The sequence below is a fragment of the Microtus oregoni genome, unplaced genomic scaffold (assembly GCF_018167655.1).
Source record: "Microtus oregoni isolate MIOR12 unplaced genomic scaffold, Mior012 000016F_ref0000370, whole genome shotgun sequence".
NCBI classification, from domain to species: domain Eukaryota; kingdom Metazoa; phylum Chordata; class Mammalia; order Rodentia; family Cricetidae; genus Microtus; species Microtus oregoni.
Window position 1 is genome coordinate 32,831,158 of NW_024543075.1, and position 25,922 is coordinate 32,857,079.

Below are 25,922 nucleotides of genomic sequence, written 5' to 3' on the forward strand. Positions count from 1 at the left end.
TTGATCAGAAGAGGAGACAGGGGCCCCAAGTCACAACCAGAGGTGGCTCTGAAGGCAGATACAAGCACCAGCAACTGAGTCAGAGAGTGCAATCCCAGAAGTGCTCTCTGGGAGATGTCAGGGCCCTCATAGTCCCAGAGGACTTTTATGCCAGTATCAGAAGCCCAACCACATCCAGTCTGGCAATGGTAGAAGTTCCTCCCCAGGGAGATCTGTCACCATCCCGGATAGCCAAGGGAGACTCCAAGTCTTCCTCTACAGAGTGAAGCTGGGCAGAGCCTGCTGGGCACTGTGCTCAGAGTGGCCAGGTGGGCAGAACCTCACAGTGCAGGGCAACCCGAGTGCATATCTGCTGGTTCACTGCCTTCCAGAGACTGATGCCCACTCTTTCCTCCTTACCTTTCGCCCATCACTTGGGTAGATCAGTGCAAACCATGAAAAACTATTTTTTTTCCTCTATGAGAACCAAAATAGGTGGGGCTTTTGGTAAAGCCCTCCTACACAGCCATGACCCGCAGGTGCCAGGGAAACTGGTTCAGTTCAGACAGCTGCCAACACAGCCTGATCCTAAGAGTTGAGGTCACCCTGGCCCTGTCCTCCTCTGCCCAGCATCTAGAACACCAAAGTACCACACATTTTAAGGAAGAGACCCCAAAGCCTGACACCAGAGTATTATGACATGTTTCCAAATATTACCTTGGGTAATATTTCAGATTGCCCTGGCACAGCCCCACAGAGTCCCGGGTCACCACAAGTGCAAGCCCCGCCAGCAGTTTAGGAGAGATGGCTCCCCTAAACCCGTGCCTGTGTTGGAGGTTTAGAAGCTTCCATGGCAAAGAAGAGAGGAAACGATGAGCTTTATAAAGAACCATATTTATTTTCATTTACAGCATAAAATATCATAAATAAACCTAAACATCGTCTTGCTGTGTAAAATACAGGGTTCCACATGGCACTGTAAATGAATTCTCTAGGGTCACAGACATGCCTTGCCATGAGAGGGGGAGGAGGCTAGCTAGGGAGGCTGAGAGCAAGGGGGGCTCTCTTTGGTTGACATTTTAGAGAGGGGAATGCTGGAAGAGAAGAAGAGAGGAGAGGAGAGGGCTTTGTACTGGCTGGGCACTGCGCCAATGCAGCAAGCAAGTGCAGCATGCAGGGCCGACAGAAGCTGAAGGGCAGGGTAGCTCTAGCTACAGGCGGGATGCACTCTGACTCAGGCCCGAGGATGTGGGGCTAGACTCAACGCCCACTCTCTGCTCTCCGTAGTAGAGTAGCTTTTTGTAGTAGCACATGACCATCCTGCTGCTCCAGGTAAATGAACAGAGGGACTATGTGCTTTAGATAGGTTGACATTTACAGTGGCTGGCCTGAGCTCTTTCTGAAAGCCAGCCCTTTTCCTGTGACTGTGACTGTTCTGATTAAGGCTTATGAACCAGTGGGACTTAGGAGCCCAGGGACAGATGAAAGGCATACAAGGCCCTAGGACTAACTGCTGAAACAGGAAGGGGCTGCTAACATCATTATATGCATAGCACAGAGCATGGGGCAAGCTGGCCACACAGAGTCTGGGAGCCAGTATACTTTTAAAACCTCGCCACACTGAGTTACTTATGGTTCCAATGGAAGGCTTTGGGAATCTTTGTATTAGAAGTGACAGAAGAAGATATCCCTACGCCTGTTCTTTTTAGAAGGCCACTAAGCAGAAATGTTTCCTAAGCCACAGAGGCTTCCTTACACGGTATTGTCTCACAATCATGGTGAACCCTCCCAAGAAGATAAGAGGCTTTGAAGGTGCAATGGAGAAAGCGCATGCATAGAGGCCAGTCCAGGGTGGTGGCGGGAGTGGGGGAGGCGCGGGGGGCATGCACTTGTCGTGGACCCAGGCTGCTGGCTGGGCTCCAAAGAAGGGGAGGCAGAACACGGCTTCCAAGCTGACCCCCACCCCATGCTGTTAACCACTCATGCCTTAGAGAGTCCGTTAGTATGCAAGACACAGTTAGTGCTACCAGTACCACCGACGCAGAGGGTGCAGAGGACGGGCAAGGAAAGCGGGGTAGGGGTTAGTACCTCTTTCGGAAAATTGCCAAGAAAATGAGTCACCTTAGAGCAGGAGTGTCAGCCAAGAAGTGGGTGTAGGACTGGAAGGCTGAAACGCACTGGCGGCCACAGTGTGAGGTTGGAAAGAGAAAGACAGAAAGGAGGACTTAGCGAGGGAGTAAGACAATCCCAAATCACAAGAGGAAAAGGCACTGGAGGTGGAAACAGGGCAACCACTGTCCCCCCCACCCCCCAGATGAGGTGAGACGGACCTTCCTGGTGGTGCCCAGCCATCCACTTCCAAGAGTGGGTACACAGTGTCTGCATATTCACAGATCCCCATTCCTGTCCCCAAACGTTCCCAGGAACCTTCGCCCCCGCCTCCCAGGCCCTCTGTCTCCATTATACTCTGGGGCTTCAGACTCAACCTCGAGACAAATTCAGAATTTCTGGAGTATCTGTCTCCCAGAACCCGCCCCTGCTGCTGCCCACCAGGAAGGTTCAAGGTCTCAACACAAGCTGAAGTCTGGTAGACAGACACACCCTGTCTACCAGAGTAATTCAAACCAGCCTCCTTATGGCTATAAATGACATTTTTTTTTTTTTAGAGAGTTCACTCTGGCTTCCCAGAGCATTCCACAGAGCATCTCAGCCCACCCTGAGCTGGAGAAAATCACTATAATATGACCTCAAGAGTTCATGTGGCATAATGAAACATAATAGGACCCAAGGGTTTCTCTCATCATGCTTGACCATTAAATCCCCAGCTAGAAGCAGGGCAAATACAATGTACGTCATTACACTGGCAATAGTTCCAACAAGGTCAGAGGTGCTGGTTCCCACAGACTCGATCACAGCCATACCCTGTCTTTCCCAGGACTTCAGGACAGAGTCTCCGGAAATGCACCCCTCTTTCTCCACCTTACAGAACCTTACGTCAAAGCTTTCAAGACGCTTTGTCTTTAACAAGTCCTTCTTAGTCTTGGAGGGAGTGCTAGTGGCCACAGCTCTCCACAGCTGTCCCCAGTGACGGTAGAGACCCTGAGTTTCTAGTCCATAGTTGCACTCCGTGAATGTGGAGACCCTGAGAACCTAGGAGGCCCTTATTGACCCTCCAGTTGCTCAATCTGCTACAGAAGCTGAGCATCACAGAGTTGGGTGGGGACAGCTTTAGGCTTTTCCAGACACCCAGTGTAGAAAACATTTATGGGTTCAAAGCCACCCAAAGACCAGACACTCTTTTCTGGAGCACTAGGAGAAGGATCTCTGACTGTATGGGTGACATACACAAGGCAGCCATGTGCCTGAGCAGTCAGGATGCCACCAGCAAGGCTCTCTGATCAGGGCCAGCAAGTACCCTCAGTTCAAAGGACACCAGGTGGAGACAGCCTGACCATAATGGACCTGAGTGGCTTTGGCTCAGCCTGAAGCCTGGGCTGAGGACTTGATAGAGGTGAAAATGACACCATTTGAAAAAGTTTGTCCTCAGCATCACATCAGCCTGTGAGCTATTTGGGGCCAAGTGCCAGTGGGCTTCGCTGTAGTACCCATTAGTGGGGAGGAACATGTAAGTTTGCAGCGCAGTAGCCCTGTGGTTCTATGCTATTGGCTGTGACTTGGTGGGCATAAGGGAGCCTTTAAGCTACTGTTTGACTTCAAAAGATAGAAGTAAAATACCTCTCCCTGACCCTGAGGATAGATACCATTGACACACTGCTGTGTGCTTTGGTTAATTTTGGTTTGCTCTACACCTCCTACTTATTTCTCTTAACCTTACTGATTTTACATATATGCATTTTTGAAAACAAACAAACAAACAAGCGCAGCATCCACTGTGAACAGGTGGCATCTGTATGCAAAAATCAAAAGGCGCTGGTCTAGGGCTGGCTCTATTTTGTGACTCTAAAGTCTCAACTCATTAACGTTGCTGGCAGCAACAAATCTCAACTCATTGCCAAGTTTGAGAGTCTTGTAAAACTGGTGATAAAAATTAAACAGTTAGAAGTATTGATACTTGTAGAAAAATAATGCTTTCTTTTTTGGCTTATGAAAAGTTAAAAATTGAAATGTAAACCTGGAAAAATGGCTCGCTTTGGTATGAAAAGACAAAACAATACAAAGCTGTTTTCTAAAAAAAAAAAAAAAAAAATCCTTCATGTTGTCCCTGGTCCTAGCACCATGAATAGATGCTCAACCTTGTCAAAGCCAGGAGGAGGTGGCTGATGTGGGACTCTTTGGCTTGGAGCTAATTGGTTATGGATGCTGGCCAGAGCCAGAGCAAACTACAAATATTGCAGTCTCCACTTGGAAATGTTAGGGCACTGTGGGGCAGTATGTGCCTCACTGCAGCTTCACCGGGATGAACCTGAGCAACCAGCTGCGGATACTCTCCAGGGACTCCTCAGACTCCCTGTACATGGCGGCCAGGACCTCGGAGAAGGCCCAGAGGAGCAGCAGCCCCAGGCTCAGGAACTCAAACGTGAAGCAGTAGTTGTGAGAATTGTCCCTGACATGGTGGCCAGCAGCATTCAGGAGTCCCTGCATCCACCTAAGCAGGCTCTGGGGCAGGTCGAGAAGGCCTCTTGTCAGCCTGATAGGCCAGCTCAGTGCCTTCCTAAAGAAGGAGGTGGAGATACCTGGAGGGCTGCCTTCTGGCGTGCTGATGGCCGCCACTGCGCAAGAGCTCTCCGCGGGAGTATCCCTCCGAGGGGTTTCCTGCTCCTGCCATGTCCCTTCCTCCTGAGAAAGACAGCAAAGCAAGAGCACTTAGTCCAAGAGTGTCAGAGGCTGCCTCCATCACAGCAGGCTGAGCCAGGGGAATTAACTGGGGTGGCCCCCACATTGGTACTGAAAGTGGCCGCAACTTGTTTTAAAGGGGGCAAATTTACCATACCATGCACTAGCTTTCCAAATATGCATGCCCTTTGACCTGCATACCTACTTGTATTGTTATATAGTACATGAATAATTAGAAATAGGGATTAAGATTTGTATACAAATATATTCATTGTAAAAATCTGTACAAGATAAAATTGTTAAATAGTGTAAAGGCCCAACAGGATGGAGCTACTGAAGCAGATTATTATTATTGCATCAAATATAATCTTTTAATAGTATTAGAAATTATACTCCTGAGCAAGGTGTGGTGGCACATGCCTTTAATCACAGCATTCAGGAGGCTGAGGCAGGGGGATTTCTGTGACTTTGAGGCCACCCTATCTCAATCCAAAACCAAAACAAGTTTTACTCCTGAACTGTCAGCCTCCCGCGTTCCCTTCACCACTTTCTCCCCTCCCTTTTGTTGAGTTAAAGTGTGACTAGGTTGCTCAGAGAGGCCTTGAACTTCAAATGTAGACTGGACTAAACTCAAATTCCAGCCCTTTGGCTTCAGTCACCCAAGTGCTGAGATTATATAGGAGCTGGAGAGATGACTCCACAGTCAGCAGCATTGGCTGCTCTTCCAGAAAACATGGGTTTGATTCCCAACACCCACATGGTGGCTCACAACCATCTGTAACTCCAGTCCCTGGGGGATCTGACACCCTCTTCTGGCCTCCATGGGCAAAGGGCACGAATGTAGTACACAGACATACATGTAGGAAAAAAATGAGGAAAAAATTTTAAAAGATTTTCCAATATCACAGAAAACTGCTCTTGATATGCTGCCAGCAAAGAAGCCCAACAAGCTCTAGCGGTGGGGTCTACTCAGAGAGGGCCCATCTGGGAGGAGAGGCGACAGAGCACAATGCAGCTTTTCCAAATGTCAGTCGCATTGAACAACTGCCACAGTGTCAACTGGAGCAAGTAACAGCCTGTCCCAGGAAGTGGTCGGTGATGCTAGTGTCTTCTATCTACTCTCGCATTTTCCTGCAGCAAGCCTGTGACAGCAGGCATCACTAGGAAAGCTCGAGTCATGGTGAGTCATCCCAAGAGCTGCCAGAAGGGGGCACTACTACAAACCATACCTAGGACGGGACCTGGAAACCTGGCCTTCCTCCTGGGCATAGAGGGACCACAAGGCTTTTGCCTAGTTCAGCATACAGCTCAGTCTCGACACGTGTACAAGCATTTTTTTAACTTCTCAGAGGAAGCTATCACCTATCAGGGAGCTGGCATCTGAAACAGAGCCAATCCCAGAGGCTGCTGAGCAGACTAAGGCAAACAAATATTCTAGAAGGGGATTTGTAAGTGTTTAGGGGCAGTCTCTCTCCCTTCAGGGCTAGAGAAGTCCTTCTAACTTTGAGGTTGCCTTTAGAGACCTCCACAAGGGGAAGAGATCGCCCCTGCTCTCCCAGCACTGCGGAGACCGACGTACCTCTCTTGGCTGCTTCAACTCTGCCCGTCTCTTCCGTTGTTTGCTGTTGGTTTTACAATGAATGAAATGGGGCTTGCAGTAAAATTTGCCTGTGACAAGAGATACAAGTTCATACAGTTTTTCTCTGTTGACAGGATCACGGGAATAACTGCTCACCCCTGGCCAGTCAGAACACAACAGCCATGGAAATCAGTCCAGCTCAGACACGAGCAGGAGCTTGTACGCTCACCCTAACATGGCACCAGCTACCCAAACAGAAGTTAGATTTCTTCACAAGGCAGGGAGAAAAATAGGTAGCTCTAAGTATCAACTCCCCAGTCCTTTCTGGGATCTTGAGGGTCAGTACAGCTGGCCAGTGATGAGAGAAAAGACTCAGGCAGGGTACGTGCTGGGTAAAACAGCAGCCGCCCAAGACCACTGGGTACCTTCTAGGATGGGCACTGCTGCCTACTTCTGTGACAGTAACAAAAATGGTGGTGATAATAGTGATGATGATAATGGGGAAACCATTTCACATATAACGTAACTCATCAACTTATCATCCCACATCTGAGGCTGAGTCCCTGTACGCAGCCCAGGCTGGTATGGAGCTCAGAATCTTACTGTCTCCGCCCCCAGAGTGCTGGGATCATTGGTGGGTAGCATCCACGCAGGTCCTACCATTATCCTCCTTTGCAGATGATGAAACTGAGCAGGAATCTAAGTAGCAGCTCCAGGGCTATGCAGGGAGCAGGTACTACTGCCCGGACCCACTCTGGGTAGGAGAGCTTTAAGGCGCACAGTCGTAAGCACTATGTCACAGCGCCCCACAGTCTGTATGACAGTATAATATCAAAGGCTGACGAACTGAAAGGGATCTCTTTGTGTAGTGAACATAATTCTTTGCTGATGAGCTCTGGTAGGCCACTTACCCAAAGAGGTGCAAATTTTGAGGCCAGTTTTAGAATTCATACTTTGTGTGTGTTTATACAGGTATGTGTATGTGTGTGTGTGTGTGGGGGGTCAGAGTGCAGCCTCAGTTAGCTATTCAGGCACTGTTACCTTGGCTTTCTGCTTTTGTTTTGAGAAGGGGCCTCTCACTGATCTGGAACGTACCAACCAGCCTAGGCTGGCCAGTCAGAGAGCCCTGAGGATGCTCCTGTGTTGCCTCTCCAGTGCCAGGGCTATGAACATGCCCCAGCACACACTGCTTTTCTCTCTCTTTCTTTTATATTTCATTTTGAGACAGAACCTCACTATATACCACAGGCTGGCTTGAAGCTCACTGTGTAGACCAGTCTGACCTCAAACTCCAGAGACCAACCTGACTTTGCCTCTCCTCCTTTGAGGGCTGAGATTATAGGTATGAACTACCACATTTGGTCCCATTTAAACAAGACAAAACATGGGGGCTGGTGAGATGGCTCAGAGGTTAAGAGTACGGACTGCTTTTCCACAGGTCTTGAGTTCAATTCCCAGCAACCACATGGTGGCTCACAACCATCAGTAATGAGATCTGGTGCCCTCTTCTAGCCTGAAGGCATACATGCTGTAAGAACACTGTATACATAAATATTAAATAAGTTTAAAAAAAAAAAACAAAGGTTCAGGAACTGGATACAAGTCCTCATGGATGCAAGATTGCACTTAGCTTCCTGAGTAACCCCCCTGGCTCCACATACTTTATTAGCACACCATCATTCATTAAGCTCTTATTTCATGCCAGGTATAATTCTGAGCATGTCACACAGTTCATTAGGTTTGGTTATCTTGGCCTCACAGGCACCATGGATAGCGATGGAGCTGAGTGGGACAGTCAGGGCCCTCAGCAGACATTAGGTGTCACTGTGCCTGGTGGCTTTGTTTCTGGTGTAGGGTCTTCCAGTTTCCCTAAGCAGTGTTCCTGATGACACCATACTCCTGTTGGTAAGTCCTACAGCCTCCCAGAGCAAAGTCACAACTAAGACAGAGGCCATTGTCGTCTCGGTCCCCAGGGTTACCTTCATCGCAGTCAAAGGCATAGGCAGCCAGGCGCAAGGTAGTGGTGCAGACGCTGCATCGGAAGCACTCGCGGTGGAAAAAGTGACCCTCGGCACTCAGCCGCTCCATCACAAACACGCGCTTCTTACAGAAATAGCAGGTGTCGCTGCCGCCCAGGCTCAGGGGAAATGCCTTTCGCACGGATTCCTAGGGCCAGGAGAAAAGAACAATGTGTTAGGGCTGAATATGACTTTAAAGGCCGGGCCTAGGGATGTAGAAATCCTTAATCAAATCACAGCATCTTCAGGGCTCCTGGCTGCTGCTTATGTCACTGCAGACAAGAGCAAGGGCCGGAAGTCACACTCCCCACAGCCTCCACCCCTGCAGGGGCTCTCCGCCAGGTTGATCTAAACGAGTGGACATCTTGCTTGAATATGTCTATCTTGTGTTGTTTCTTGCGGTCCGTCCCAGAGGGTAAAAGTCAATGGGTACCACAATGATGTTGTGTGATGATCAGTGATAGTTGTCAGCTTGGCAGAATCTAGTCTCACCTGGGAGCTCTGGGCAAGCCTGTGGTGGATTACCTTGATTAGCTAACCAAGGTGGAAAGACTTGCCCACTGTGAGTGGTACCATTCTCTGGCTAGGAGCTTGGACGGCAGACAGAACAGCAGAAAGCTTGCATCTAACCCTCTCTGCTTGCTGATTGTGGACGCAATGTGTCCACCTGCTTCAAGTTCCTGTTTGACTTCCTGCCATGATGGACTTGTGCCTTGAACTGTGAGTTAAATAAACTCTCTCCCCTGAAGTTAGGCTTGTCGGGGTAGTCCATCGCAGCAAGAGGGAAAGAAACCACGAGATGGTGTGCTATATGTCTTTGCCCCTGCAGTGACAGGGGTCAAGTGAGGTCACTGGGTGTGACTTCAGATCTATTAGAGAGAGAGCCGAAAAAGGGAGCTTGTGTCTTACGATTCCCTCCACACTAGCAATGGGGAAGGGAAGGGCTGGAGCAGGCTGATGCTGGGCAATTCCAGGTCAGTGAGTCCAAAGGAAACGAGCTCAACAATCAGGGCACAGTGTTGCTGATGGCAAAATGCCACTTAGAGCAAGGAGGGCGAGAGAGAGTCAGAGGGAAGACGTGCTCGTCCTGCTACACATGTCTCAGTTCCCAGGTTTACTTAGGTCTACTCAGGTTGGACACTAAATGCTGAACATGGGGACTTGTACAATAGCCCTGCAGGCCTGATACTGAGTAGATCCTGAAAGTCGCAGATGGCAGCGAGCATGTCTTGCGTGGAAAATGAACCACAAGGACCCGAGCGAAGTCAGTCTTTGAAGAAATATAGCTTCCCCAGCCTCTGCTGGCTCTGGCCTACTTTCAGCACCCCCTTATTGGTCCCTTTGACTCCTCTCCCATATTTGCCCTGGGGAGGCTGGGCAAACACCTTCAGGGAGAGGCTGACCGCGCGTTTCCTTACCAGGTCTGGAGAGATGGCCTGTGTCTTAGGTCTGTGGTCATTCAAGTACAGATTGACTAGCACTTCAGCCGCGGCCCCTATTCCACTGGACACTTTCCCTACTGTCAGCTAGCCGAGAGAGAGCAGAGGTGAGGAAACAGACAAAAAGAGAGGCAGTTAGCACCCAGCAGAAATGTCGGGCGAGGGGAAGAGGGTTCCAGCCTGGAGGAAGGCAGGACCACAGCATCTCCAGAGGTAAACCAGATAACCTGGAGCAGACACCAGAGGTATAGAAATGGACAGAAGGCAAGAACTCCCAGACTGATGGTAGCAAAAGGAAAAAAAGCCCCCATTTCTACTCCTATCAGCTTGCCAGATCACAGAGATAGAGCCAGTTACAGTAACACAGGCCTAGAATCCCAAAACTCAGGAATCTGATGCAGGATGGCTGTGGATCTGAGGCCAGCCTGAGCAACAGAGTGCCATCTAGACCAGTCTGAACTATAGAATGAGATCCTGCTTTCAACTCATAAAAAACAAATCCCAAAACCAACAATAAAATCATAGACAATGAAACCATAGCCAGGGGTTGGGGAGGGAGTTTGTACATAACGGGTCTAGGGTTTATGTTCTGAGATGCAAAGATCTGCATTTTTCCTAAATGAGTGAACCAAGTCCAAGAGCTCGTTGCTTTGTGGCATGTCTTGGAAACTTGTAGAGAGGAGCTAGGTCTGAGTCCCACCCCATGACCTGCTCAGCATAGCAGTCAGAAGGCAGCTCTGGAGTGGTGGCTACAGACCAGCATCACTGAACAGCTCGAATAGGGGATGGCATAATCACACATCCAGGCCCAGCCAAGTCCCACTAGGCCCCTCCCTCCCCAGCAGCTCTGACAGACCACACTGAGAAGGCTTTGTCTGCTGTCAGGAGGTGAATAATGCATAGCCCAGGAGGCCAGATGTACTGTTTGTGATCCCCAGGCTCTTGAGAGGAGGCTCCAAGACCTGCTGCCTTCCAGATTCAACCGCTGAGAAGAGCGGCCAGAACTAGTAAGCCATCGAGGCTGCCAGGATTCTAGTACATTGTGTTGCCTCAAGAAACACTGAGTCTTATGTGATCAAACAATGCTTGCCATCCAAATCTAGACTGCTCTTGGGAGCCACGTCTAATGTGCTAACAGCCAGGCTTGAGAACAAAGCAGGAGAGCTAAGGAACTGCAACCAAGCTTGGACCCCCAGCTCCTGGAGCAGGACCACCCCAGCATCTGGGGCTAACGCTTCAGATCCCAGACATAGCTGATACCATGGGGGTGAACATACAGGAAGCTGAGCAGGCAGGAGAGACGGTCACAGAGACCCTCACACCTCTGGCGAGTCTAGAAGCTGTCCTACTGAGAGCAGGTTGGTAGTCACTCCATGTGAGGAGGGTTCTTGGGGACTATAAGGAACATAGCTGCAGGCTGCTGGGGTAAGGGGTTCCGATCTCTCTGGTGTAGGCTGGGCCTCCTCAGCTTGTGCTTGTGAACAACGGCTGCAGGCCAGGCACTGACCCTCCTCCACCCACCCCACTCCCCCAGTCCTGTCCCTGCCCTCATGTCTAGCCTGGGAAAGATTAGAATTCTGATTTGATACAACCTCTTCCCACTTCTAGGAGCCTGCACAAGCCAAACAATCTGGCTCCTTCTAGGAAGGTTCAGTTGTATTGGTTCAGGATGATCAGCCATTGCTTGTCTGATGTTCTGTCCCCTGGTGCGGCCCTCAATCCTGACCCTCAGATGGAGGCTGTAGAATACAAAGTCTACTTGAAAATAAAGAGGGGAGGGAGACTAACTTTCCCCCTGGGTAGCGCCTGCCCAGACTCCTGTGATGAGAACTGGATCCATATCACTCTCCCAGAAAGGAGACGAGGTGTGTCACAACACCCACGGACAGTATCTGCCTTCTGATGGAGCCAAGATTCAGCCTGTACTGTCTGAGACTAGAAACCCGAATGTCTAACGAGACCTTATTAACTGCTTAGCTAATAAGCACTTTATGTCACTGAACTTCTAAGCAATCCTGTCTTAGGGAGAAATCACTGGAGCTTGCAGAGGACTGTGTGGGTGCTGGTGGTATCCCTAAAACACACTGGGATGGTCACAGCCTGTTCGGTTATTCAAATCAGCTGTGCGAGTCACCTGGCAGCTGGGCAGGGTGTCAGGAGACAGCAATGTCCAAAATGAAGGCCACACCCAGTTTTTTTATTTTGAGCCAACTAAGTCAGCAGTGGGTCTCCTGGATGCTCTTCCCACTTACTGGGAACCATCCCAGATCACTGAGCGATAAATGGGATTTATAGAGGTCATAAGGCACTCAAAGGAGGGAGACTTGCCCCAAGGAATGAGAGGGCTCTTGAAGCCTACTCAAGACCAGCATGAAAGTGATCATCAGTCTGAGGACTGGGAGCTATCTTCCTTCTAAAAATCATTTTAGATTTATTATATGTGTATGAGGGTTTGCCTGCATGTGTGTACATGTAGCTCAGAGGCCAGAAGAAGGCATCATATCCCCTGAAATTGGGGCTACAGATGTTGTTAGCCACCAACAGTGTTGAGAATTGACCCAGGTTCTCTGCAAGAATGATAAGTGCTCTTAACTGAGCCACCTATCCAACTCACTCTACTTCTCGACAGGAGGACAACTCTCTTGGCTCTGTGAAAGGGAGACTATAACCCGGTCTCTGCGTGAGGACCACATTTTCTCCAGCTGGGGAGTTAGCAGGTGGCCTGTGTTCCCAGAAGCGATGAAAGGCATGGTTTGTGGAGAGCCTTCGAGAGTTCATCCTGGTGGTGACTACAGCATACGAGCTACACATTTCCCGCAAGAAGAGTCACATACATTGAGTGGCAAACCACACGTGCCGTAGGGGTGGGGGCTGGATGAGGGGAACACTGGTGGTCTGCCTGGGAAACATTTATTGAAATGTGAAACTGGACAATCCAATGACTTAACCCCAGAACACCAAGAATTAGCAATTTTGGGATTCCCTGGAACTGGTCTTACAGTTCCTATATAATTTATAGTCTTGTAATTTTCAAGAATTACATTTGGATATTTTCCACTATTTGCTGTTCCTTCTGAATTCAAACTATTTTTCAGTGACTTCATTAGAATGAGTTACAGAATGGTTGGTTATTTGGGGGCAGGATCTCACATGACATGTGACTAACCTCACATATATTATCTCTCTGCTATGAGCCTTAGTTTTCCCAATTGGGAAGTGGGGAGGTCATTCCCAAGCTTGCAGGGTAATGGAAGCACCCTAAAAGACCTGGGTAGGGGCTGGAGAGGTGACTCAGGAGGTTAAATGCAGGAGGTCTTTCAGAGGACCTGAGTTTAATTCCCAGTACCCACATCAGGTGTCTCACAACTGTAACTCCAGCTCCCGGGGATCCATGCCTCCTTCTGCAGATACCCACACACAGCATACATGCATACAGACATATACAGACAACAAACATATAAAAAGCAAAAACCCTTAGGTGGAGTCTCACAAGTGCTGGGTACCCAGAGTTCCTCAGCAAGGAGTCAGCGAGACTGGAACACTGTCATGCACGTAGTTTTGAGTTCTGGTTTTTAGATTCTCTCTCTCTCTTCTGTACAAATAAGAGTGGTGTAGCTTCGTCTTTCCTGGGACACTCTTGATTCAAACATAGTGACACAGATATTATCACAAGCATTGATTCCAGAGGCTACAAGGGCGACTAGCTTTCTACCAAGAGACAGGCCTCACATAGGCCTGTGACCCTCTCCAGCCCAGGTCTCTTGATGTGGGAATCTTTCTCATACTGGACTCGGGCTGGTTCAGCTACTCCCCGAGTCTGCATCCCTGATGTCTGTGTCCTGTCTTAGCCATCTCACTTCCTCCGTCACAGATATGATGCCTGCAATGGAGGAGGATGCAGGCCGCCAGGCCCTTTGAGTCAAAACAGTGGGACTTCCCCACCTTGGGCCCAGAACTCAGCTCACACAGCAGATGCCCAGGCAGTGCTTCTCTGCAGAGTTGAGTCATCTGTGGCCAGCTAGCATGTTCTGAGCATCAAGCAAGCCCACGCTAGACCATCTGGGAGCAAGACTCAAGCTTCCAGAGGTTTGGAGCTGAGCGTTTGTGAGAAGGGGAAAGGTCAAACCGCAGAGCTAGAGTGGTCTCTTGGGTCCTGGGGGTCAAGCACATTCCACAGTGAGGAGTCCCTTGATAAGAAAACCACAGAGAACAGGCCTTGGATCTGGTTCCTTGTCTCTGCCCAAGGCAAGGGGAGAGCAAGGGACTAATACTGTCTTCTATAAGGACATTGGAAATGACATGCTCAGAACTGAGATAGGACAAGCCTTAAGGGGCTGTGAGCTCTCTTGGGGGAGTCTTCCTCTGCCTAACTTTACCCGGAATGACAGGCACGCCAATTTGATCACATGCATTTAGCCCTCATAGCTCTGCAGATGGTTCCAGAATCCCTTTGGACTCTAAATTAGCCAGGATGGCATTTGTTCTTAAGTGGCTACGGTATAAAATGGAAAGCCTTAAAATAATTGGCATTTTAGAAATATGTGTTTTAGGCAAATGAGCTTTTTTCTAGATGTTTCTTCTATCGGGAAAGGGAACATTTATTCAATATTCCAGGCATTTTGCATATGTTGGATCTCCAATGTTCTAACCACCCCAAGGAGTAGCTGATATAGCTCCAGCTTATAGGCTAAGAAACTAAGGCTCAGAGAGATCCAAAGTCACACAGTGAGTAAGTAGTACTTTAAATTCAAGTCTGGTTCTAAGCTCAGATTCTTCTACTTAATAACATCCTATTTCCCCAATACACACCAGCACTGGCATATTCAAATAATCCTGGACTGGGATGTACACCAGACTTTTACAGAGTTGCCTAGTTCTATCCCCAGGACAGAGGGAAGAGGCCAAGGATGGAGGGGCCCTTGAGCTCTGTCCTAACAAGGGCTAATACAAGACAGGTTGCCCAGCCAAAACATGCCCAATTGATGGCATCTCCTTCTAATACGTAAATCTCAGAGTAAATCCTGCAAGTCTAGTCTTCACACAGACACCCCGAGGGGCAGAGTTAGCTCCTCTTGTGGGACTCATTGCTCTTCAGCCTGTCAGCTGGCTAAGCCATAGGGAAGCAATCCTTGGCCCAGCTGTACAGACATTCACCACCATCCTGTTCTTGCAAGAGCTCAACAAACTTGGCAAATGTCAGCAGCCAAACTGTGGACCAAACTGACGTGGCTTCTCCTTTTCAGAGAGAAAGAAATGACTGACTGATAGGGATTTGATGAGAAAATGGCGTTGGCCATAAGACTGGGCATGGAACCCATAGTCCAAGGTTTTGCTGGTGGGTGGCACCAAAGAGGGCCTCAGGACTGATTCTTCAGAGGAAACCTCATAAGACCTATCTGGACTTCAGGGTACCATTTGAGAAGGTAGGCATCCAGCTCCAGGTTTTCTTCTCGGAAGAGATGCCCCGCACTCTATCAGGATGGAATGACACTGTATATCATCAAGCCAGCATCAGCTGTAAGGGGCAGCCAAGCCCGTCCTCAGAGGAGGCTAAGATGATGTAGACTTTGCACAAGGCCTGCTGGTGACTTAAGGATGAGGAGTTGGGAGGGAGGGAAAGGTTGGGTAGGTGCAAGGCTGGGGGTATCTAGCCTCTATCCAAGAGGCTGGCAACTGAATCCTCACAACTCCATCCCTGATTGCCTCTCATGGACTCATAGTGAGAATGCCAGTGGTCTTTGAGCATGGGCACTGCGAGAAAACCAAACCCCAGAGAAATACAGTTACATACCCGCCATGCCACGATGACTTCTAAGAGCTCCCAGATTATCCCCAGCCACAACTGAAAGACACATTGGCCTGTGACTAACAAGTTGGAAGCTGTTCAAATGTACCAATTATACAACCATCATATGACCAAGGTTGGCCTGGGTATCAAGCACACCGAAACAAAGAGCAAAGCTCCAGAGGCAGGACCATTTCCAAGCCAATTCCATTCAGCCTGTCCCCAGGTATGGTGCTTCCCATGGTCACAACTTGTGGGCTGGTAACTCTGCCAGGCCCCATTTATCTGGTTCAGAGAGACCAGTCGACTACATATTAAGAGTTAAAGACCAAAGATTCTCCTTAAACCTTTGCCTTCCAAAACGGCAGTCTACAGAATGGGAAAAGATCTTCACCAAGTTCACCACACTGGACAGAGGGCTGATCTCCAAAATATACAAAGTACTCAAGAAATTGGTCATCAAAAGAACAAATAATCCAATAAAAAATGGAGTACAGACCTAAACAGAGAACTCTCAACAGATGAATCTAAAATGGCTGAAAGACACTTAAAGAAATGGTCAACATCCTTAGCCATCAGAGAAATGCAAATCAAAACAACTCTGAGATTCCATCTTACACCTGTAAGAATGGCCAAGATCAAAAACACTGAAGACACTTATGCTGGAGAGGATGTGGGGTAAAGAGAACACTTCTGCATTGCTGGTGGGAATGCAAGCTGGTACAGCCCCTTTGGATGTCAGTGTGGCGATTTCTCAGAAAGTTAGGAAACAACCTACCTCAAGACCCAGTAATACCACTTTTGGGTATATATCCAAAGGATGTTCAATCATGTCACAAGGATGTGTGCTCAGCTATGTTCATAGCAGCATTGTTTGTCATAGCCACAACCTGGAAACAACCTAAATGCCCCTTTACTGAAGAATGAATAAGGAAAATGTGGTACATTTACACAGTGGAGTACCACACAGAGGAAAAATATAATGATATCTTGAAATTTGATGGCAAATGGATAGATCTAGAAAACATCATATTGAGCAAGGTAACCCAGACCCAGAAAGACAAATATAATATGTACTCACTCATAAATGACTTTTAGACATAAAACAAACAAACAAACAAAAAGCCTACAATTCACAATCCCAGAGAACCTAGACAATAAAAAGGACCCTAAGAGAGACATATATGGATTTAATCTTCATGGGAAGTAGAAAAAGACAAGATCTCCTAAGTAAATTGGGAGCATGGGGATCATGGGAGAAGGTAGAAGGGGAGGGGAGAGGAAGGGAGAGGAGCAGAGAAAAATATATAGCTCAATAAAAACAATTATAAAAACCCCAGAAAACCATTGTCTTCTTCTCCCCCCACCCCAAAGACAGGGCTTCTCTGTGTAACAGCCATAGCTGTCCAGGAGCTAGCTCTTGTAGACCAGGCAAACCACTGTCTTCGTATTGATCTGCCCATGCTCAGTTTTCCCGGTCACAGAGCAGTCCTTCTTGCTCATGCCACTTTATAGTGCTCTTTGCTGCCAGCACCCTGGGCTCCTGCTAGTGCTGAACTCTTCCACGGTGAGTCTCATGTCATCTTGTGACATCTATGACTCATTTATACGTCACATTCATGCGGGTGTTTCCTCTACTGAAACAGAGGCCTACACACTGCAGGGACTTATCTCTGATTTATTGGTGCCTATGCTAAGAGCCTGAAAGTATCCAAACTGAGTTTAATAAACTCTTGTTGGGTAAATGAAGTTTCACTAACTAGCTTAGTGGGGGACCTTGTTTTAAAAACTGTCTGAAAGGCTGACAAGAAAGGCCTTGGGTGGGGGGCTCTGGGATAACACGATAGGGTTAAGCTTACTATTGACAAGGGTCCACCAGACCCCAGGCTCTACCTTCTGTTATCACCTAGAGGACAGAGAGGACTTCTTGAGGGTAAAGAAAATCAGACATGAAAAGAGGGCAGATCTTGACAAGCTCAGTTTTGAAGGTCCCAGGAAGCAGGAGAAAGGCTAGGCAGGGAGAAGCAAGGTGGTTCTGGCTAACCAGTAGAGTCCCTGCATGGCCTGTGCCCAGCGCCCTGACCACCTCCACCATCCCCGTCATCCCGCCGAGATCAAGGGTGGAAGTGATGTTCCCCACAGCAGGAAACAGCATCCTCGATAGGAAGTCTATCCCGAGACCTTGCTAATGGTGGTGACAAAAATGTCTGTCTCCACGTATACGGCTCTCTATGATGTGAACCAGGACCTCTTTACACTGGGGGTGGGGTGAGAACAGAGGACCAGACAGACAGACAGCTGGCCAAGGGGCTGACACTGGCCGGGATGCAGCTGTGTTGATATCTTTCCCCTGAGTTTTCAGTAGCAGTGGAAATCAGAAGTGTTTTTGTCTCTTTGTGTCGTTCCCTCCTGGTCTTTGGGGGAGCTTCATGCCCATGTGGGGAACCTGGGAGGGGGCTGGGTAATAAGATTTCATCTGTCTGTGGAGATTCTTTCTACACACTTCCCCCTACAGATGGTGCTAGGGGTGTCCACGGGAACAGAACCAGTTACAAAACAAGGGGCAACTTGGAACCCTTTGCTAAGACGATAGCATGAAGCTGGATGTGCATCAGCTCAACAACCCAGGAGCCAAACAGGAGTCCGACAGATGGGACACCCAGCCTGCACCCTGGCCTCAGCAGGAGCCAGGCCAGCAGACTACGTTCAGCAGAGCACACTTTGGCTTGGGACTCACTCATTCTGGAGACTAGAATGTGCCACAGAGCCAAACTCATTCTTGTTCACAGAACACTTCACTATCCACTAAATCACAGTTCATTCCGGCCTCTCTTCTGCCAAGCTAACTCCTGTACTGCTTTTGAGAACACAGGGTGTTCTCTTCAGGAGCTCACATTCCTGAACACACTGACCGTGCTGTGTGCCGCTGTCACTCTCTGTCCAGCCTTACACATGTCATCTCAGAGCCAGGTGACACCAGACATTCTGTCCTCTCTTTTCATGCCAGGCCTGCCTTATACATGCCGATCACTTCCTACCACACCCTAGCTCTCCATTCAGGAAAGTAGTCACGTGAAATCGTCCACACAGGTCTCCCATTACTGCCTCTGAACCCTCTGCAGGCTTCTCTCTGTTCTTGCAATCTTCTCCATTCTACGGCTCACAAAATTCATGAATAGTACCGTATTAAGTTTACTGTGTGAAATTGCCATGTACTTAGGCCAGGCATGCCCAATTTCACAGCTCTACATATTAAATATGTGATTATTCTTATGACGGGGTGCTGTTTCTGTCCGAACTGTAGTAAGGGGTCCAAAGCTTCCCCTTTATTTTCTCAGTACTTGGGCAGGGCTCAGCATCCAGGTCCCAGATGGATACTTTCTGTGTGAGCGTGACATTGGTAGCGCAGGCTCAAGCCGTTCTGCTAGATGCATGCACTAACACAAAGCCTAAACCGGACTGGGGACTGCTGTACAATATCTAACAAACTTTCATCCCGGGCAAGCCCATCTCCAGATGTTTGGCTGTGCTGGCCAAATGGAGCCTGAGAACATCTCAGAACAGGCAGGGGGTGGAGGCGGGGGTGATTCCGGGATGACTACCTTTCTGGCAGGAGAGACAGAGTCGGCAGCTGGTGGAGAGGAAGGAGCAGCTGGATCAGGAGATGGAAGACCAGAGGGAGGAGATGGAGGATGAGCGTGAGGCAGACGTTTAGACAGGAGTTTATCCTGCATGGAACAGAGACAGCAAAGAAAGCAGGATTATAGCTGTGGCAGGGGGAGCGATCTTGCCTTTAACATACCCATGGAGGAGCAGACGCTGAGGGCCACGTCTCAGGATGACACAGGAGTGTGTCTTTGGAGCCAAGTGGGATTATGTGGCTCCCAGCTGCACTGTGTCTCCTCCAGCTCCAGCTCCATGAAAAACCCCGGGGAGACCCATTCTGCTCCTGCCTAGAGTTGCCCCAGACTGCAGTGCTCACGAGAATCCACCATACAAGAGTCTGGTATGAGGGTGCAGCTGCAGGCTTAGGAGGGGAGAAGCCTGAGCCAATGGGGGTAGCTCGCCACAGCTGGGGCTTCAGCAGCTGGAGGCACACACTTGCCTTTTGGAGATTACTAGGACCCTAGCAATATCCTTCCTTCTGTGCGTGGCTCCACTGATAGCTGGAGACACAGGAGGGGGCTGAGTGACGGTGGCTAAGATGTGTTCTAGAGACAGCTTGCTGAAGGAGGAGGATGTCACGAGAATACCCCTACCCCACCTCCCTGGCTTCACTATTACTCAGTTCCTGTTCTGTGAACACCAGCTCCTCTTTTCCTACCAGTTTCTAAGTAAGCAGGTGGCCTGGAGGAAGCTGTACTTCCCATGCTAAGGTAAAGTTTCTTGCATTAGCTTAGCACTGCTGCTTTGAGAGACAGCTGAAGCTGGGAGCTGTGGTCCCTGTGCACCTCAGGATAACTATAAATGTGACCCAGCACATCACAGCCCGAAGTCAAAAGATTGGACACTCTTGACTAGGGTTGTTTCGTTTGATTTAATGTTACTTTGTATGGACTCAGGGTCTCACTGCGTAGCCCTGGCTGTCCTGGAACTCACTATTAGACCAGACTGGCCTCAAGCTCCCAAGGATCCACTGGCCTCTGCCTCTGCAATGCTGGTATTCAAGGCTTGCGCCACCACACTCAGCCCAACTAGAGTCCTAAAGTCCCCGTTTTTGCTGGGTGGGGGTTTCTTTTCACTTGAGCTTACTCTCCTGCCTCCATTCCCCTCGTCATAATGTGTCTTCTGTCTCAAAACTATGCATCTGCGTCTATTAGATGCAAGCTCAAATTTATCAATGGCGTAAAAAGGAAATCGCTTCTTGTACTATAGAAAAGGAAGGAGAGAAGTGAGCTTCTGGAGCTGGTTCATGGCTACCTGGCTAGACATCCAGCCCTGGTTCCCGAGCACTGCGAAAGCCCCTGGTTTACCTGTGGGAAATCCCCGTGTCCAAACATGGAGGCCAGGTGAGCTGCCTTCTCCTTAATGTTCTTTTTGTGAAATTCCCTGTTAGCCAAGTTCTGGGCCCTCTTCTGCAGTCAAGGTGAGAAAGGAGAAAGATGGCAACAGTGGCCATGAGGGTCACCTCCAAGGGAGAGAGGAAGGAATGAGCCAGGCTTGTCTCCTCAGACACAGCAGACAGAAGATAGGAAAGGAAGCAGAGGAAAAGGGACCTGCTCTGGGTGGGTGAGGAACAGGTAGGATGGGACACGGACACAGGTAGGCAGAGGGGGTGGTCACCTGAAGAACCTTTTCTTCTACTTGCTGCAGCCGCCGCAGCACCCCAGACAGGGCCAGTGCCCCTTGGCAGGTGGGAGGCAGAGTGGCGAGATTTTCAGCCCCACCCAGTTGCAGGTCTGACTTGGCCCTGGCTCTCCAGGGTCTGCTTGGGCACTCGCCACTAGCAGGTACTTGATTGAGTTCTCTGAGCACCTGTCCTGTAGCCACCACGGAGGAGAACTGGGAGAGAGGGGGAAGTCAGCTTCCTTCCCTTTATAGGCCCCACCCCCCAGGAAGAACCCCCCACGAGGACCAGAGATAGAGGGTACAGCAGCAGGTGGCACTTTGAGAACGGTCACAGACTAGCCCGGGTGAAGGAGGAACCTGTATTGGTACCCTTAGCACTCAAACAACAGTACTCAGCCCTGGGTCTCGCCTAAGACATCCAAACCTCTACAGCCCTGGTTCCCATGCATATCTCTGTTCTGAGATTGCCTAGGATACCTCAAGGAAGGCGGGACCCATCCCATTAGGGGCTGTGATTGACCTGGGTATGCAGGAGACCTCGTCATGAGAATGGTCTGCACATGGACACACGGTTGCTGTGTCAGCCCTGCACCTACCGCTCTCCACCTCTGGTACCCAGTATACAACAAACAGCCAGTGCTGACCAGATGACCCTGGAATCTGTGGGTGCTTATCCTGACTCTGTCCAGATTCTAAGGCCAGTCTCTCCATGCAGGCTCTGGCTGCTCAGACATCTGGAAAGGCCTTTACCATGCCCCAGCCTTACTCTTTCTGTGGGGGGAGCCATAAGGCATCCCCAGCCTTACTCTTTCTGTGGGGGGGAGCCATAAGGCATCCCCAGCCCATTCCACTGTTGCTTTCTCCATAATTTGGAAATCAGTTTATTCGCTAGCCCCTCTGTACTAAAGCATCGCATGGGAATTCTCCAAAGTGGCCACCTGGAGCTGTTTACTCTCCCCCTAGCAACAGCATCAAGGGTGTGTTGTTGTGCATGGTTGGCTGGGTAACACCTGTGGTGGGCTGAGGGCCCAGTGGCATACACGTACATCAGGTGCCACCTATGGAGCTGTTCTTATCCATAAGGATAGTAACCTTGAACTGTGTCTTCATGCACAGGGATTCTACAACCAGCCACATATGGGGGCTGGAGGGAGCCATGCATCCCACCCCTTGGCTCCAAGTCCCCTCCTTCAAGCGTTACCAAAACAGTATCCACTGGAAAGAGCCCTACCTGCCTTTTCAGAGGAGGTGGAAGCCTGGGAGTGGAGTCCTCCAGCTTGGGGCAGTGAGGGGTAGCAGGAGGGCGAGAGGCAGAGCATAAGACAGGCTTACCTATGCCCGAGACCCGGTGGCAGTCCTGGGAGGGAAAAGGCCGTCCACAGAAGCAGCCCAAGGAGACAGGAAAGAAAAGGCGAGTGAGAAAAGGCACGCGGATTTAGAAGGGAGATACAAGGAATAGGAGACGCCGCTGTGTGGAGGAGCAGAGATGCGGCTGGCTGGGTTCCTGCAAGCCCGGCCCAGCTTGGAAACTGGATCCCTGGCTCTACAAGCATGTGGACGGGCAAGTTCTGTAGCTCCCTGCTCTGGGACAACGTGTCAATCCCACAGGCCTTGCTCTTTGGCTCAAACACAGGGCTCTGGGCCATCAGTGCCAGCCTACACCAGGCTAGGGTGGCCAGCACAGTCCTCCTGGAAACAGAGAGCTTCTTGCCAATGCCAGAACAGGGATGTCCAGGTCAAATGAACAGAGTCAGGCCTCGGGGAGGGACCATTGAAACTATGCTTAGACAAAGACAGGACTCAAGAAAATTGCCCTTTCGTTTCAAATCCACTTCCTTGAGAAGATTAGTTGTCCAGGAGAGCTGTGGCTAGCCCCAAGACCAAGGAGCCATTCACGTGTGCCTCTAAAGTTAACCAGGGGAGAGACTGTCCAGCTCTGTCATGGGACCACTGTCCACGATAAACAAAGGGAATCTTACCCCCAGAGTCTTATATCATGACAACATATTGTAACTTTACAGTATACATCCAAAGGCAAGAGAACAGAGGAACCAGGCTAAGAACACAGCCTTGAAATGAGGCATGACGGCATGAACCACAGCAGCAAGCCTGCCCTGGTCAAACACAGCGACCCTGTAGAGCCTGTTGGGGTATGGGGAGGACAGAGGCACCAGGGCATGCTGAGGAAGTTGGCCAAGTCCTTGCATCTCTGATCAGGGTATGCCATCTCACAAGGGACTTAGGCAGTATTCTCCTACAGGCCTCTCGACTTGAGCTGCTCTCTCTTACACTGGCTAAAATCATGGTTTGAGGGCAAAAGTGATTTAGGAAATGGATTTAATTAATTGAGAGATGGGCACCAGCAAACTGCGACTCCCAGGCCGCACACTGGAATGCTAGCACCCCCTACTTGTAAGGGATCCAGTATGAAGGCCTAAATGTTCTAACAGAACCCCATGGAAAAGTCTGTTATTTCACAACCAGGAGGCTGAAGTCTTTCCCCCCCATTTGGCCACACCCAGGAGGTGAACTCTAACCCATCTCTAGCCAGCTGGGTTCTGCTACCAGCAGGATATGTCCAGTGACCATATAAAGCATTACCTGTTTCTGGGCTGCAGGGTTCCGTGTGTTCTCCTCAAACTTGGCCAGCAGCTGATTGGCCATGGACTTGACTTTGTTCTGATTGCTGCCTTCTCTAGCACACTCTTGACTGGAGCCCAAGCTACGGCTGGAGAAAGCTGGCAGCTGCAAAGGTAAAAACAGCACATGGGAATCCAGGGATTGTCAGGACATAGGGCCCCTCAGTGGGTTGTGGGAGCGAGGGCAGACAGCAGGGGTGTCCTCTGGAACTGATGCTCACTGCCCAATGCATGTGTCTAAAGGATGAACGTATTGGCTTGGGAACCCGGCAGTTAGAGTTTGAATTCTTTCTCCCTACCGGTCCTGAACCCAGGCAATGTATGTCTCTGAATTTGCCCCATCTACAAAATGGAAGGAGTGTCCCACTTCAAACGGTTATAGCAAAAGAAAAAAAATCAGTTCAAATAGAGAAGTGTTACATAAAATAATTTCCAAAATACATCATTTCGTCTGAGAAGTGGAGAGAGAGAGTGGCAAGGGAAGGTAGTCGGACTATGGTGAGCACAGGCTTTTGGCTTTTTGCTCCTCTCCTCTGCACTCCCTTTCCCAACTTCGCCCACAACTTTAATCTTTAAAGAAAAAATAATTCAGAGATAACTTTAGATTTACACAGACGGTACAAAGAAGTACAGCCTGCTCCCGAGGACGCCTCCTCCAGCCACCTTTGATGTAGCTTCATGAATAATCGCAGCACTGTTATCAGAGCCAGGGAACGGACACTGGCATAATACTCTCAACTGGACCATGGGCTGTGTTTGGACTGCATCAGTTTTTCCATTCCCACCCATCTTCTGTTCCAGGCTCCAATCCAGGATCCCACACATTGAGTCATCTTGTCTCCTTAGTCTCCTCCAATCTCTGGCAATTTCGCTATCTTCCTTGGCTCTGACACTTCTGAAGGGCACTTGGCAGCCATCGTATAAAAAGATCTCAATCTGTGTTGGTCCGAGGTGCTCTCACAATTAGCCTGGGACTGGAGGTTCTGGGGATTCATGGCACAGGGATGAAGGGCCCTTCGCATCCATCCTGTTGGGATGCGTGATGGTGAGAAGCTTGGTTACGATGGCTTACAAACCTGAGCTCCATCTCACTCGTCGACTAACTAATACGATTTGAAAATGTCTAGTACTTCTTAGTATGTATTTCCTGTTCCATGCATCTTTTCCCACACACCTCAGAGCATACAGAAGGGTACTGTGCCAAGTGGATGGTCAGGTCCCCGAAGGAGACAATGAGTCTCTCCACAGGAACAGCATTCTTGAGAGGGTAAAGATGTGTTCATTCAGAGAAGATGCCTGGGAAGACTGTTTTTAAAAATAAGATCCCAAAGAGAGGAGCCTGAGGAAGGGGTCGTGTATGCACAGCACAGTCAAGTTCTGGACAAACGCAAAACGGAGAGCCACTCCCTGCTTTAGGGTACGAAATGTGTCTTGCACACATACCATGCATGATCAAGAGGGAGGGAGGGTGAAGTCTACTGAGTGAACACTGCACAAATCAAAGTCGGCGACAACAGTGGGCTACACAGCCACCGGTGCACCGATTCATTGAGCCAGGGCACCGGAGTTTGCATTATTTTTCATTTTTAAAACTGTGTGTGTGTGTATACCTCTGAAGGTCAGAAGAGAGCATTGGATTCCCTGGAGGTGTAGTTTTAGGCAGTTGAGAGCTACTTGATGTGGGTGCTGGGAACTGAATTTGGATCCTCTGGAAGAGCAGTGAGCTTTCTTAACTGCTCAGGCATTTCTCCAGCCCCGCTGAAGCCACAGTTCTTGGCAGGATTGCCCCAAAAGTTCTGGAAACACTTCAGATGAGGGTAGCGAGCATGTTTACACTGCACAATGTGAACTGAACTCCAGATTTCCTTTGATCAGAGAATGAGGTAAGTGGTGGGCAGCCACACTCTATCAGGGTGGGCTTCTGGCTTGATTGGCAGCTCACTGATGGGAGATAGAACAAGTCTGAGGCATGACTGATGTTTTACAAAATATAACAATAAAGTCTCACACAGAGGAGGCAAGTAAGTCTCTTCTAAGTCCTGGGAATCAAGCATCGATGTAGTTTGTAAATCACCCCACATGCCTCTGAGTCAGCTACGGTATCAGCCAGTAGCTCAGCTAAAGCTGCTGCCCACACCTCATGGGCATAGGTGTGCTTGCTTTTAAAGAATTAGGATGGCTTTGAAAAATGAAGTACAGGACTGGCGAGATGGCTTAGCAGGTAAAGTGATTGGCATACAAAATATGAAGACCTGAACCTAGGTCTCCCCAATACCCCCAAAAGCTAGGCACAGTGGCACATGTCTATAGCCCTGGCAGTGGGAAGTGGGGGCAGGCTGATCCCTGGGGTTCATTGGCCATCCAGTCAAGTTTAACAGATGAACTATCACTTCAGAGTGA

The 25,922-nt window shown here is 49.4% G+C and overlaps 1 protein-coding gene across 6 annotated transcripts in view; it reads right to left on the bottom strand.

The window, feature by feature from the left end:
- Positions 1-857: 857 nt before the first annotated feature.
- The window catches only part of Mical2 (microtubule associated monooxygenase, calponin and LIM domain containing 2), a 137,603-nt gene continuing 112,538 nt past the window's right edge, over positions 858-25,922 (bottom strand). For 2 of the 6 annotated variants that reach the window (XM_041666902.1, XM_041666904.1), the window contains 9 exons: positions 23,485-23,628; positions 22,115-22,240; positions 20,878-21,096; positions 20,568-20,669; positions 19,197-19,322; positions 9,789-9,896; positions 8,332-8,518; positions 6,353-6,441; positions 858-4,776 (listed from right to left, as the gene is read on the bottom strand). In XM_041666902.1, coding sequence (XP_041522836.1) covers positions 4,378-4,776; positions 6,353-6,441; positions 8,332-8,518; positions 9,789-9,896; positions 19,197-19,322; positions 20,568-20,669; positions 20,878-21,096; positions 22,115-22,240; positions 23,485-23,628 — 1,500 coding nt within the window. In that variant the 3' untranslated portion in view covers positions 858-4,377. The remainder of the gene's footprint in view (positions 4,777-6,352; positions 6,442-8,331; positions 8,519-9,788; positions 9,897-19,196; positions 19,323-20,567; positions 20,670-20,877; positions 21,097-22,114; positions 22,241-23,484; positions 23,629-25,922) is intronic. The other 4 variants (XM_041666906.1, XR_005975788.1, XM_041666905.1 and 1 more) reach the window with 4 other exon arrangements.